The 14,806-nt window shown below is 39.8% G+C and overlaps 1 protein-coding gene across 4 annotated transcripts in view; it reads left to right on the top strand.

Annotated features, from left to right (window-relative positions):
• The window catches only part of LOC101598410 (S100P binding protein), a 40,510-nt gene that overhangs the window by 8,360 nt on the left and 17,344 nt on the right, over positions 1–14,806 (top strand). For 2 of the 4 annotated variants that reach the window (XM_045149267.1, XM_045149268.1), the window contains exons 2-5: positions 1,019–1,137; positions 3,733–4,529; positions 5,005–5,087; positions 6,768–6,859. In XM_045149267.1, coding sequence (XP_045005202.1) covers positions 3,735–4,529; positions 5,005–5,087; positions 6,768–6,859 — 970 coding nt within the window. In that variant the 5' untranslated portion in view covers positions 1,019–1,137; positions 3,733–3,734. The remainder of the gene's footprint in view (positions 1–1,018; positions 1,138–3,732; positions 4,530–5,004; positions 5,088–6,767; positions 6,860–14,806) is intronic. The other 2 variants (XM_004665260.2, XM_045149269.1) reach the window with 1 other exon arrangement.

Raw genomic sequence — 14,806 nt, 5'->3', positions numbered from 1 at the left:
AAACAAAGAACACTGTAATCCTGAAACTTGGTAGGAAGAGAGAGTTCAAAGCCATGTTTGGCCATGTAGATTGTGAGGCTAGCCTGGGTTATATAAGACCTTGTCTCAAAACAAAAATTATAAGGAATTTCCAAGTTTTTAAATTTTCCAATTATTGAGCTGGGCATAATGGTGCCCAAACTCAGGAGGCAGAGGTAGGATCTCAGTGAGTTGGAGGCCACCCTGAGATTACATAGTGAATTCCTGGTCAGCCTGGGCTAGAGTGAGACCCTACCTCAAAAAAAAATAAAATAATAAAATAAAATAAAAAGCCGAGCGTGGTAATGCATGCCTTCAATCAATCCCAGCACTCCAGAGGCAGAGGTAGTAGGATTGCCATGATTTCAAGGCCACCCTGAGACTACATAGTGACTTCTAGGTCAGCCTGGGCTGGAGTGAGACTCTATCTTGAAGAAAACAAAAACAAAATCCGATTATTTAATTTTTATTTGTTTATTTGCAAGAAGGAGGAAGAGAATGGGTATGGTAGGGCCTGTTGCTGCTGCAAATGAACTCCCAGTGCATGTGCCACTTCGTGCTTGCTTATGTTTTTGCTAACTTTTACTTTGTATTATATATACTGAAAAATGATGGTTTTATTTTTTGTATAGTCATTAATATTCAGATTTTTGTAGTATTCAGCATTGCCTTCTTCCATTTCTCCATCTCTTAGGGATATAACTAGGACTGCAATCCAGATCTGTGGACTCCCATGCCTTATTCATCCCATAAAGCAAATGATAGTCTTAACAAAGTACAAATTGTGAGAGGAACAAAACTAGTTCTTAGTTGCATAATTTTTTTATCTAAAGGTTTTTCTTTGGTGTTCTTCACTGAAAAAATATTCATCTTGCTGGATTTAAAAAAAATCAAGATCAAAATTAATAGATGGAGCACCTTGAAACATAATGCAGTTGACTTTCTAATTAGCAGAGTTGAAAGTGATGAGAAGATCCTTTAATTTTCTTTGTGCCTGCAGGAAGGTGGGAGTCAATCACTTTGACAGGTCTCCTGAAAGGAACAACCAGCAGGAGTTGAAACATTTTTCCATTTGGTCTCGTGGCAGAGGTGCAGAGATTGCTCCAGCAGCTTGACACAGTATGAAAGATTTATTTTCTTGTTTTTTTTTTCTTTTTTAAAAATATTTTTATTTTTATTTTTTTATTTGACAGAGAAAGAAGGAGAGAGAATGGGCATGCCAGGGCCTCCAGCCACTGCAAATGAACTCCAGACACATGTGCCCCCTTGTGCATCTGGCTTATGTGGGTCCTGGGGAATTGAACCTGGGTCCTTTGGCTTTGCAGGCAAACGCCTTACCTGTTAAGCCATCCCTCCAGCCCTTTTTTGTTTTTTAAAAGTAAAAGTAATATATGTTTCACTTAGGCCTTATGGTACAGGTCTGTGATCTCAGCTACTCTGGAGGCTGAGGCAGTAAGATTTTAAGGGCTATACAACTATAGAGTGAGTTAGTTATGATCTGGATATCTTAGTAAGACCCTATCTCAAAAAAATGGCTGGGAAGATGGCTTCACAGTTACAGGTGCTTGCTTTCAAAGCCTGCCTGTCTGGGCTCAGTTTCCAAGTTGTCCATGTAAGCCAGATGCAAAAAGTGGCACAAGCATCTGGTGTTCATTTGTAGCTGCAAGAGAACCTGGCGTGCTCATACACACGTGCAAATAAATAGATACTTTTTTTTTTAAGTAGAAAAAGGGCTGAGGATGTAGCTAGTGGTAGAGTGCTTGCTTAGCATTCATGAGACCCTATGTTATTCCCCCAACATCCCCCCCCCCAAAAAAAAAGAAAAACAAGAAGTCTGGGGACATGACTCAGTGGTTAAAGGCACTTGCTTGTAAAACCTTCTGTCCCAGGTTCAGTTCCCCAGATACCCACATAAAGATGAGCTATAGTTACAGCAGCAGGAGACTTTGGTATGTGTGTGCACATACATGCACACATACTACATCAATTTTTTTAAGAAGTCTGTCATCTTGGGTTTTTTAAGTATAAACTGAATGACCAACCATATGACATATACTTATTTACTTAATGTGTGTAGGTAATCATTCCATGATAGTGCATATAGATGTATTTCAGTGAAGGTTTTTTTAATTTATTTATTTGAGAAAGAGGCAGATAGAGAAAGAAAAAATGGGTGCAACAGGGCTTTCAGCCACTGCAAACGAACTCCAGACACATGCGCCACCATGAGCATCTGGCTTTCATGGATCCTGGGGAATCAAACTGGGGTCCTTTGGTTTTGAAGGCAAGTGCCTTAACTGCTAAATCATCTCACCAGCCCTTTTTTTCTTTTTTGGTTTTTCTGAGGTAGGTTTTCACTCTAGCCCAGGCTAATTTAGAACTCACTCTGGGGCTAGAGAGCTGGCTTAGCCTTAAGGTGCTTGCCTGCAAAGCTAAAGGACCCAAGTTCGATTCCCCAGGACCCATGTAAGCCAGATGCACAAGGTGGCTCATGCATCTGGAGTTTGTTTCCAGTGGCTAGAGGCCCTGGAGTGCCCTTTTCTCTCTCTACTTCTCCTCAATAAATAAATGAATTAGTTAATTAAATATTTTTGAATAAAGAACTCACTCTGTAGCCCAGGCTGCTGTCAAATTTATGATGATCCTCCTACAGTCTCCTGAGTGCTGGGATTAAAGATGTATGCCACAATGCCCAGCTTTCAACATATTTTCAAATAATTGAAAAGTTTTCTATAGTATGAATGTCCCATGATTTTTTTCTGAAAATTTCTCTTGGAGATGGACATTTAAATTACCTCCAGTATTTGGCTAGTTTGAAAGACAACTGCTTTGAATGTCCTTTTGTATTTTTCCATGTGTGTTGGGGTAAATAGTTTTATAGGATACATTTCCCGAAGAGAAATTGCTAGATCAAATGGCATTGCAAAATTACTCTTCATAGCCAGGTGTGATGGCACATGCCTTTACTCCTAGCACTTGGGAGGTAGAGGTAGGAGGATTGTTGTGAGTTTGAGACCAGCCTGGGACTACAGAGTTGAGTTCCAGGTGAGCCTGGCTAGAATGAAGCCCTACTTCAAGTAAAAAACAACTACCACAAAAGATTTGAGCCAGAAGTGGTGGCATACATCTTTAATGCTAGCATTCAGGAGGCAGAGGTAGAAAGATTGTTGTGAGTTCAAGGCTGTACTGAGACTACATAGTGAATTCCAGATCAGCCTGGGCTAGAGTGAGACTCTACCTTGAAAAACCATACACATACAAAATTCGTCACAAAATAGTGTTTATTTATATGCTTACTGGTAATGGTTGCTTGTTTCCACATCCTCACCATCCTAGATTACCATATCATCTTAATTTTTATCATATTTGTCAGAAAAAATAACTTTGTTTTGTTTTTTGAGGTAGAGTCTCGCTCTAGTCCAAGCTGACCTGGAACTCACTCTGTAGTCCCAGGCTGGCTTTGAACTCAGAGCTGTGATCCTGCATTGGCCACCCAGTTGCTGGGATTAAAGGCATGCACCTCTGCCCAGCTAAAAGTTCCTTATTTTAACATGTATTCCTATAGTTCTGGCATTTTTAAATATCTTAAAATTATTTCTCATATCACAGTGGAAAGAATTTGAAATATTAGAATGCCATCTCCATTTATAGTGAATTGGGTTTGGTTTAAGATATTTCCTGTTACTTAGCAAAACTTCCCTATTATTTCTCCAGACATGACGTGCTCACTCTTGCCCTCTGAACAGTCTTCCGGTACATCTTTTTTGCCTAAAGACAAAGCCCCATTTTCGTGGGGTTCCTTGGATGAAGATGGGTTGGATGACTCCTTGTTGGAGTTGTCTGATGGAGAAGAAGATGATGACCATTTCAGTTTCACGGAGGAAGAGATTGAGATGCTCTTGAAAGATGATGATGGTGGTCATGATGAGAATGGAGAGAGAAGAAACCAAATTCTACTTGATAGTTCCCAAGAAAATAATACGTTGTATAGCTTGGGACCAGCAGCTGAGACCCCTGGCTTCTTCAAACTACCTCAACTCAATACGTCAGTTGGTCATGGACCAACTCCCAATAAATCATTAAACAGACACTTTGTACTTGAAAAAAATCTTATAAAAGTGACTGTTGTTGCACCATTTAACCCAACAGTTTGTGATCCTATGCTGGATAAAGACAAGATTGATTCATCCAAAGACACTGAAAAGCCCTCCTCTCTTGGGGAACGGAAAGATGATCTTAGTTCAAGTGAGAGCAAACTTTGCACTGAACCTGAAGGGATCAACCCCAATAACTCTGCCTGGGATGGATCTCTATATTCTTTTTCAAACAGTAACTTTGAACAAACTGTCTGTGACAAAAATATATTTGACAGTAAGAAACCTACACCTGAGTCCTCTCAGACTTCAGATCATTCAGAGAAACCTAATAGGGGGTCATCCTGGAAAAATGGTGAATCACATAAATCAGGTTGTGAAGCAAGATTTACAATTGTCTCCAGTTCATCAAACAGAGTAAGTGCATTTTTTCAAAGCAAAGAGAAATGAAATTATTTTCCATTCAGGTATCTGTCCTATTGTGAATATCATGTGCCACAATTGTACATTTTATTACAGTCTAGCAGAACTTTGTATTCAGTGGAATTTGGGGTGGAATCCTAATTACTAGCTGGGCCTGGTGGCACACACTTTTAATCCCAGCACTTGTGAGGCAGAGGTAAAAGGATCGCTGTGAATTTGAGGGGAGCCTGGGCTAGAGTGAGACTCTGTATCTCAAAAACAACAACAAAAGTTATAATTGGTATTTCATTTACTGTTACCGTGGTGTGTGGTACACAGCAGTATTTAAGGATATGCACTTGCAGTCTTTATGTAAAAAATGTTCACATAATACAGTTTTCAGTTATTATAGCTGAAATTTTTAAAGAACTACTTAGAACTACCTTTCTTTTTGCATTCCTTCTGCTCTGGAAATAAACAACAAAAACAGCATGTTTTTGACAAGGATTCTGGGGAGATGAAAGTCCCTGAGAGAATAGGCAAAGTTGTTCCTGTTCTACAAACCAAAGCCAGGTAAGGTAACAATTACCATTTTGGTTTCTGGTGATTCTCTTTAATTTCTTCTGTCCATGCTCTCCTACTATCTTCTTAGTGTGGGGTTTAATAAAACTACATGGGAATAAGTAAATTTACAGTTTTGGCACTATCTATTTGTATGACCTTAAGCAAGTCACATAATCTGTCATGTCAGTTTTTGTATCACTGACATAAAGCTAATGATGCCTCTACTGCTTTGCATTTTGAGGGCTGGAAAGATGGCTTTTTGGTCAAAGGTCTTTGCTTGCAAAGCTTGCTGACCTAGATTCAGCTTCCCTGTACCCACATAATGCCAGATGCATAAAGTGATACATGAGTCTAGAGTTGGTTCTTTTGAAGCAGCAGGATGCCCAGCATGTCCATACTCAATCTCTCTCTCTTTCTCAAATAGATTAAAAATACAGAAGTGTAGGGTAAAAAAGTTTATAAACTGGGCGTGGTGGCGTACACCTTTAATCCCAGCACTCCAGAAGGTGAGGTTGGAGGATCGCTGTGAGTTTGAGGCCAGCCTGAGATTCCATAGTGAATTCCAGAGTAGCCTGGGTTAGAGTGAGACGCTACCTCAAAAAATGAGACACACACACACACACGTTATTTTAAAAGTAAAAAAAGTTTTATTAGTAAAATAGCTATATAGGAAATACAACCCTATTTCCTATAAGGGGGAAATCTGATAACATTTCTGATGAGATCATAATAATTTTAACAAAATTAATGTTATTTAGGACATTTATCTCTCTTAATTTGCACACAACTGGGAACAAATTCTTAGTAGGGATTACAGGTTTAAGTTTATTTCTTATTGCCAGGAGATGGCAGTGTTTGTACATGGTCCTTTTCAATTGAACATGCTAGAAAAACTTTTTTAGGTTGAATCAGATGGCTTCTTTACAGTAAAATCAAAGAAAAGTATGATTACACATCCTTGGTATATTTATTCTGCTTTAAAATTTGTAAATAAATAAAGACATGTCCTCTTTGCCACCTTAATTTCAGTTTTGGGTTTTTTTTTTCCTTTGCACATAATTAAGGGAAATCTTATGAATTTCTTATAATGAAATTATGCCAAAAGAACACAAGTCTATCTCCTTAATGTACAATCTCAATATTCCTATCCACTGACTCCTTCAGTATGAAGCTATCATTATGAGTAAGGACCAGAAATCGCTTTTGCCAGAGCTCGGGAAATGGCTCAGCAGTTAAGGAGCTTGCTTGCAAAGCCTGCCATGCCCATATACACACAAAAACAATGCATATTTTATCAAAAAAAAAAAAAAGAAGAAGAAACTGCTCCTACCAAGGTCACTGTCCCGAATAGTTAGATTTAGTTTTTTCAGTCTGTATCTCTCTCAATGAAGTTGGCTATTTCTTGACTAAGCTTGAATTAATCAACAAATGGTTTCTTTTGGGACTAGTTAATCTTTATCTTCCTCTTCCTTATTAGCATAAGTTTCATTTATTTTCATTTTACTTCTCAACTCTACTTGATTTTAGCCTTCATATTATGTGAATCACATTGGCCTTCTTGATCACTGGATCTTAAAGTAAATTGCTGGTTATTCTAAACAAACAGCACAATGGAACTTCTTTCTACAGAGCACTATATTCATGGTCCTAATGGATTGTTTTTCCACCCTTCTGATTTTCTTTGTTAAGGATGGTTTCACAGTCAGAGCTAGAAAAACAGAAGGAACTTTATCTCAGCAGAGTCATTGCTCATATAGAAGACCCAGGAGATTCCATTCAAGGTAATGTGGTAATCACAGAATGGTATAAAATATGATGGGATATTTTCTTTCCAGGGTAATAACAGCTTAAATGCAGAGTAATGCAACTTAAATTGGGAAGTTGTTTTTAATTTTCTTAAATTAGTGCAGACAACTTTCTTACCCTAATATTTACTTTAAAGGATTGTCTAAACATATATAATCACTCAAACAGTTTAGCTAAATAATGTTAGAGAAGGTATTCAAACCAGTGAAGTACATCCCTTATGGATGAGGGTTATAGCCTAAGCTTCTAGCCTAAGCTAACTTGGCACTCAGTCTGTAGCCACAGGCTGGCCTTGAACTCACAGTGATCCTCCAATCTCTGCCTCCCAAGTGCTGGGATTAAAGGCCTGCACCACCACCCCCAGCCTTGGTTCTTTTTTATCAGAAAGAAAGAATTGGTGTGCCAGGGCCTCCAGCCACTGTAATTGAACTCCAGATGCGTGCACCACCTTGTGCACATGCACGACCTTATTCATATGTCATCTTGTGCATCTGGCTTACGTGGGATCTGGGGAATCGAACATGGGTACTTAGGCTTCTCAAGCAAGCACCTTAACCACTAAGCCATCTCTCCAGCCTGTATTTGGGTCTTTTTAAATGTGAGATTATTTTGCATATTGCTTTGACATAGAAATGTAAAAAGTAGGCATTTCAAACACCATCGTACATCTTGGTTTCTCAATCAAAGCTCTTCAAAGGTTGGACTTCCTTCAAGGTGATTTCTCCATACTTCGTTACTAACTATTGTAAACCACAGTGGCTAACTTCTCTTTTTAGCCTGTTAAAAATAATTATACTCAGTGCTATCATTCAGTTTGATCTATTGGCTGATGGGACAGTTCTTAAAGGAAATTCTTTCTCATAAAGGTCACACTTATCATTAAATTTCTTTCCCTCTTTTAAAAATATTTATTTATTTATTTATTTATTTATTTATTTAACAGAGAGAAAGGGAGAGAATGGGCACACCAGGGCCTCCAGCCACTGCAAACAAACTTCAGATGCATGCATCCCCTTGTGCATCTGGCTTACATGGGTCCTGGGGAATTGAACCTGGGTCCTTTGGCTTTGCAGGAAAATTCTTTAACTGCTAAGCCATTCCTCCAGTCTTTCAGTCTTTTTTTTTTTTTTTTAAGTTTTGTTTCTTGTTTGGTCTTTGGTTTTTTTTCCAGGTAGAGTATCACTCTAGTCCAGCTGACCTGTACCTGAGGTCTCCATCACAGCAATCCTTCTGCCTCTGCCTCACAAGCAATGGCATGTACCACTGTACCTGGTTTCAACCAGCCTTTTTTCTTAAGAGTGTTATTTTATTTTATTTTATTTTTATTTTTATTTTTTTTGAGGTAGGGTCTCATTCTGGTCCAGGCTGACCTGGAATTAACTCTGTAGTCTCAGGGTGGCCTTGAACTCACGGCGATCCTCCTACCTCTGCCTCCCGAGTGCTGGGATTAAAGGCGTGTGCCACCACGCCCGGCTTAAGAGTGTTTTTAATAGTGTTAGGTTTGAAGATTGGGAATTGGAAATATAAAGAATGACGTAGGATCGTGGCCATTTGAGAATTCATAATCTAGAGAAAATGATAGCTACATTACAATATTGATCAGCTTTCTAAAGAATTATATTAGAAAAATAAAGAATTACATTGGGCCTAGAGAGATGGCTTAGTGGTTAAGGCACTTACCTGCAAAGCCAAAGGATCCAGGTTCGATTCCCCAGTACCCATGAAAGCCAGATACACAAGGGGTACATGCATCTGGATCTGTAGTAGCTAGAGACCCTGGCATGCGCGCGCGCTCTCTCTCTCTCTCTCTCTCTCTCTCTCCCTCTCTCCCTCCCTCTCTCTCCCTCTCCCTCTCCCTCTCCCTCTCCCTCCCTCCCTCCCTCCATCTCTCTCTGTGTCTCTCTCAAAAAATAAAGTAAAACATTTTAAGAATTACATTAAAGTACAGTGGGAACTCTTCAGTTTCTGTTGAGGAGGAGTGGAAAAAGATTCAGGAAGATGTCCTGTATAAGTAAATTCCAAAGAAAGATAGTACGTTTAATCACTCTAAAATCTGTTATAAATTGCTAAGGAAGATTTAGGGGAACTGTGAATATTTATTTATTTGAGAAAGAGAATGGGCACACTAGGGTCACCTGCCACTGCAAACAAACTCCAGATGTGTATCCCCTCAGGTGCATGTGTGACCTTGTGCACTTGCATCACTTTGTGCTTCTGGTGTACGTTGGACCCGGAGAATTGAACATGGGTCCTTGGGCTTCACAAGCAAGTGCTTTAACCACTAAGCCATCTTTTCCAGCCCTATTTTTCTTTCTTTCTTTTTTATTTTTATTTTTAAAGGGGGCTGGAGAGATGGCTTAGCAGTTATGAAGGCACTTGCCTATAAAGTCTAAGGACCCAGATTGGGTTCCCCAGAACCCATGTAAGCCAGATGCACAAAGTGGCACATGTGTCTGGAGTTTGTTTGCAGCAGCTGGGGGTCCTGATGCTCCATTCTCTCTCTTTTTCTGTGGCCTTCTCTCTCTTTCAAATTAAAAAATTATTTGCAAGGAAGGTCGGAGAGAATAGTATGGGTACAGCAGTATCTCTTGCTGTACACAAATTTCAGATGCGTGTGCCACTTTGTTCATCTGGCTTTATGTAGGTACTGGGAAATTGAACCCACGCTGACAGGCTTTGCAAGCAAGCACTTCAAATGCTGAGCTATCTCCCCAGCCCATTTTTCCCTTTTTCATTTGAGGTAGTTAAATTTCTCATGTAAAACAGAATAGTTGTTTGCATTTTAGCCTCTTTTATAGCCTGTTTCTCATTTAACTATCCCTCCCCCAATATTACCACCACAACTTATATCCCATATATATACAGGGAATAGCTAGCAATATAGTAGAAAAGCTATAGACTTTAATGGTTGGGGAAATAAAGTCTAATCTAGAGTTAACTTATGAGTTTATATGCTAGGACCACTGTTGACTGGTTGGATGTTCTTGATGCATTAAAAACTCATTTGTGGGGAGAGATGGCTTTAGTGTTTAAGGTGCTTGCCTACAAAGCCTAATGACCTGGGTTTGATTTCCCAGTACCCACATAAAGCCAAATGTACAAAGTGGCACATACATCTGGAATTTCTTTGTTGTGGCTGGGGGCCTAAATATTTAAAAAAAAAAAAAAAAAAACTACTTTGAAAAGTGAGGCTGATAAAAGGAGGCTTAGCTTATGTGAAACATATGCATAGGACAGTAACTAGATCAAGGAACTAGAATTTATTAACTACTGTTGTTTTTCTAAATTTATTTTATTTATTATTTGAGTGACAGAGAGAGAATGAGAATATGGGCATGTCAGGGTCTGTAGCTGTTGCACACTAAATCCAGAAGCATGTGCCACCTTGTGTATCTGGCTTATGTGGATCCTGAGGGATGGAATATGGGTGCTTAGGCTTCACAGGGAAGTGTCTTAACCACTAAGCCATCTCTCCATCCCCTAGCTACTTTTTTTTTTTTTTTTTGAGGTAGTTTCACTGTAACCCAGGTTGACCAGAAATTCACTATGTAATCTCAGGGTGGCCTTGAACTCAAGGCAATCTTCCTATCTCTACCTTTCTAGTGCAGGGATTAAAGGTATGCACCACCACGCCTGGCTTAATTACTGTTATTAATAGGAAATTTCATTCTTTTTTTTTTTTAATTTTTATTTTTAATTTACTTGAGAGAGACAGAGGGAGAAAGAGGCAGAGAGAGAGAGAACGGGTGTGCCAGGGCTTCCAGCCACTGCAAATGAACTCCAGATGCATGCACCACCTTGTGCATCTGGCTTATGTGGGTCCTGGGGAATCAAGCCTCAAACTAATGTCCTTAGGCTTTACAGGCAAACACTTAACTGCTAAGCCATCTCTCCGCCCAAGAAATCTCATTCTTTTTTTTTTTTTATTTTAAAGTTGTTTTTTTTTTTAAATTTTTATTTTATTTATTTATTTGAGAGAGAAAGACAGATAGAGGGAGAGAGAGAGAATGGGCGCGCCAGGGCTACCAGCCTCTGCAAACGAACTCCAGATGCGTGCGCCCCCTTGTGCATCTGGCTAACGTGGGACCTGGGGAACCGAGCCTCGAACCGGGGTCCTTAGGCTTCACAGGCAAGCGCTTAACCACTAAGCCATCTCTCCAGCCCTAAATCTCATTCTTTTCATACTGAAGTTTCCTAAGAGCCAGGCTTGGTGGCACACGCTAAAGGCGCCCCAGCATTTGGGGGGCAGGAGTAGAAGAATGGCTCTGAGTTTGAGGCCAGTCTGAGACTGACAGTGAATTCCAGGTCAGTCTGGCCTAGAGTGAGACCCTACCTCAAAAAATCAACAAAAATAAAATAAAAAATAAAAATAGCATAAGAGTGACAAAACAAAAAAACTCTGCAAAATGAGATGTAACAGCTTTGACAAAATGTTGATAATGAACAAATGAGTGATGGGTATGTTGGTGTTGATATACTACTTTTTAGTTTTGTATATATTGGGAAAATCTGTAACAGTATGTATGTGTGTATGTTAAATTGGATCTTCTAGAGGATCATTTATTTCTTTTTTTTTTTAGATGAAGTGAGAGAGAGAATTGGCACACCAGGGCCTCAGCCACTACAATGGAACTCTAGACGCTTGTGCCACCTAGTATGCATGTGCAACTTTGGCACTTGCCTCACCGTTGTGTGTCTGGCTTATGTGGGATCTAGCGAAAGCTTGAAATTCCTTAGGTTTCACAGGCAAGCATCTTAACCACTAAATCATCTCTCCAGCCCTAGAGGATCCTTTTCTCCCCTCTCCCTCCCAGGTTGGGTTTCACTCTAGCCTAGGGTGACCCAGAATTCACTCTGTATTCTCAGGGTGGCCTCAGACTGATGATTACCTACCTCTGCCTCCCTAGTGCTGGGATTAAAGGCGTGTGTCACCATGCCCGGCTAGGATCTGTTTTTTGACTCTAATAACATATTACCAGTTACTCTAAAATTTTCATAGGCCTTTGTATTTCTGTCTGCCCTCAAGGAGCTAATGTGGTACCAAGTTTTTGTGTCACTTCTCACTGTTTAGTATTCACATATGCAAAGCCATTAAGATTTTGCTTTGAATGGGAAAATGTGGGGGTGGGGAGGGAGGGAATTACCATGGGATATATTTTATAATCATGGAAAATGTTAATAAAAATTTAAAAAAAATAAAAAAAAAAGATTTTGCTTTGTTAAGACAGATTTTCACACTATAGCCCAAGCTGGTCTTAAATTTTCAGCAAACCTCCTGCCTCAGCCCCCCAAGGGCTGGAGAGGTGGCTTAGTAGTTAAGGTGCCACCCAGTCTGGCTTATGTGGGTACTGGGTGGCACATGCATCTGGAGTTCGTTTGCACTGGCTGGAGACCCTGGTACACCCATTTTCTCCATCTGCCTCTTTCTATCTCTCTCAAATTAAAAGGGGGCTGGAGAGATGGTTTAGCTGTTAAGGCACATGCTTGCAAAGGAACCAGGTTCAATTTCCCACTACCCATGTAAGCCAAATGCACAAAGTGACACATGTGTCCAGAGTTTGTTTGCAGTGGCTAGAGATCCTGGCGTGCCCATTCTCTCTTCCTTCTCCCTCTCTCTATATGTCCCCTGCCCCCAAATAAATATTTTTTACAAAAAGAAAAAAAATTATATATCAAGCCAGGCATGGTAGTGTATGCCTTTAATCCCAGCACTCAGGAGGCAGAGGCAGGACAATTGCTGTGAGTTCAAGGCCACCCTATGACTACATAGTGAATTTCAGATCAGCCTGGGCTAAAGCAAAACCTTACCAAAATGGAAAAAAGTGTACATCATCATGCCTGACTTATTTTATTTTCTCTATTTGTTTGTATAATCTAGGACAACCCAGAAGAAAATGGGAGCATAGTGCTTCTTCTCTTTTGGAATGTTTAATGCTATTTTACTTTGGAAAGGTTCAATTTTTAAGGATTTGGGAAACAAATTAGGGTACAAGTTCAAATGTACTTTCTTAATTCAATTTAACCTTCTCTCCTGAGTTAGTCATCTCTTCACTTTATCAATAATGTATATATTTTATAGAATAGTAACAAATCATCCTTTAGTAGCTTTTTTAATTTTGGTTTGTTTCTGTTTTTCCAAGTAGGGTCTCACTCTAGCCCAGGCTGACCTGGATTTTTCTATGTAGTTTCAATCTGGCCTCGAGCTCACAGTGATCCTCCTACCTCTGCCTCCTGAGTGCTGTGATTAAAGGCATGTGCCACCATGCCCAGCCCTTTTATATTTTTACTTATTTATTTGAGAGAGAGAAAGAATGGGCGCACCAGGGCCTTCAGCCACTGCAGATGAATTCCATATGCATGTGCCACCTTGTGCATCTGGTGTTACGTGTGTAGTGGGGACTTGAACTCTGGTCCTTAGGTTTTGCAGACAGATGCCTTAACCACTGAGTCTTGGTTTTTATATGGGCTTTTAATAGTATTTACAAAGAAATGTCAACCACTTTGTTCTTAGTATCCAAGCTAATGAAAAACTATATGGACTTAAAAGTTCCAGTAGAGGGACTAAAGAGATGGCTTAGTGGTTGAGGTACTTGCCTGTAAAGCCTAAAGACCTGAGCTCAGTTCCCTAGTAACCACTTGAAGTCAGATGCACGCATCTAGAGTTTGTTTGCAGTGGCTGGAGGTCCTAACATGCCCATTCTCTCTGTCTTGTCTCTCTTCTCTCTGTTTGTAAGTAAAAGTATTTTTTTAATATTTTACTTTTATTTATTTATTTGACAGAGAGGGGGAAATGAGAGAGAATGGGTGTGCCAGGGCTTCAGCCACTACAAATGAACTCCAGACATGTGCGCCATCTTGTGCATGTGGCTTACGTGGGTCCTGGAGAATCGAATCTGGGTCCTTTGGCTTTACAAACAAACGTCATAACTGCTAAGCCATCCCTCCAGCCCACAAAAAGTATTTTTAAAAAAATTATTTTAAAAAGTTCAGATAGTTCAAATGGCGTGCCCATTCTCTCTCCCTCCCCCCACGTCTCTAATAAATAAATAAATAAATCTTTTTTGTGTATTTTTATTTATTTATTTGAGAACGAGAGAGAGAGAGAGAGAGAGAGAGAGAAAGAGAGAGAGAATGAGAGAGAATGGACATGCCAGGGCTTCCAGCCACTGCAAACAAACTCCAGATGCATGCGCCCCCTTGTGCATCTGGCTAACGTGGATCCTGGGGAATTGAGCCTCAAACCAGGGTCCTTAGGCTTCACAGGCAAGCGTTTAACCACTAAGCCATCTCTCCAGCCCGAATAAATATATAAATAAATCTTTTTTTAAAAAAGTTCAAATAGAAGAGCCAGGCGTGATGGCACACACTTTCCCAGCACTTGGGAGGCAGAAGTAGGAGGATTGTCATGAGACTACATAGTGAATCAGGTCAACCTGGGCTACAGCGAGACCCTGCCTCAAAGAAACAAAACAAAACAAAAGATGATGACTATTCCCATTCCCTGTATTTCTTTTTAACAAATCTCAGCATTTGCTTAGGGTTCTAATAATACAATACTCAGTATGATAAGGTAGTGCTTCACTGTTGTGATTACTGGGAAACTATTTCTTACATAGAACCAAACATGGCTTCCCTTTAATTTCTGGAATAGTTTCTAGTTCTGTCTTCTAGAATTACAAAAAAAAAAAAACAAAAAAACCTTGAGGGGTCTGGAGAGATGGCTCAGCAATTAAAAACACTTGCTTGCAAAGCTTGATGACCTGGCTGGCTTTAAACAGTGACTTATTTGCTGGGGGCCCCCAAGGGAGTGGGCAACTAGGATCTCGTGACACTACAAATAAATGCCATACATAGGTACTGGAAAATTGAATGTGGGTCAGTAGGCTCTGCAAACAAATGCCTTTAAATCACTGAGCATCTCC

Source organism: Jaculus jaculus, chromosome 5, assembly GCF_020740685.1.
Source record: "Jaculus jaculus isolate mJacJac1 chromosome 5, mJacJac1.mat.Y.cur, whole genome shotgun sequence".
Taxonomy (NCBI): domain Eukaryota; kingdom Metazoa; phylum Chordata; class Mammalia; order Rodentia; family Dipodidae; genus Jaculus; species Jaculus jaculus.
This window is presented reverse-complemented; position numbering and strand designations above follow the sequence as displayed.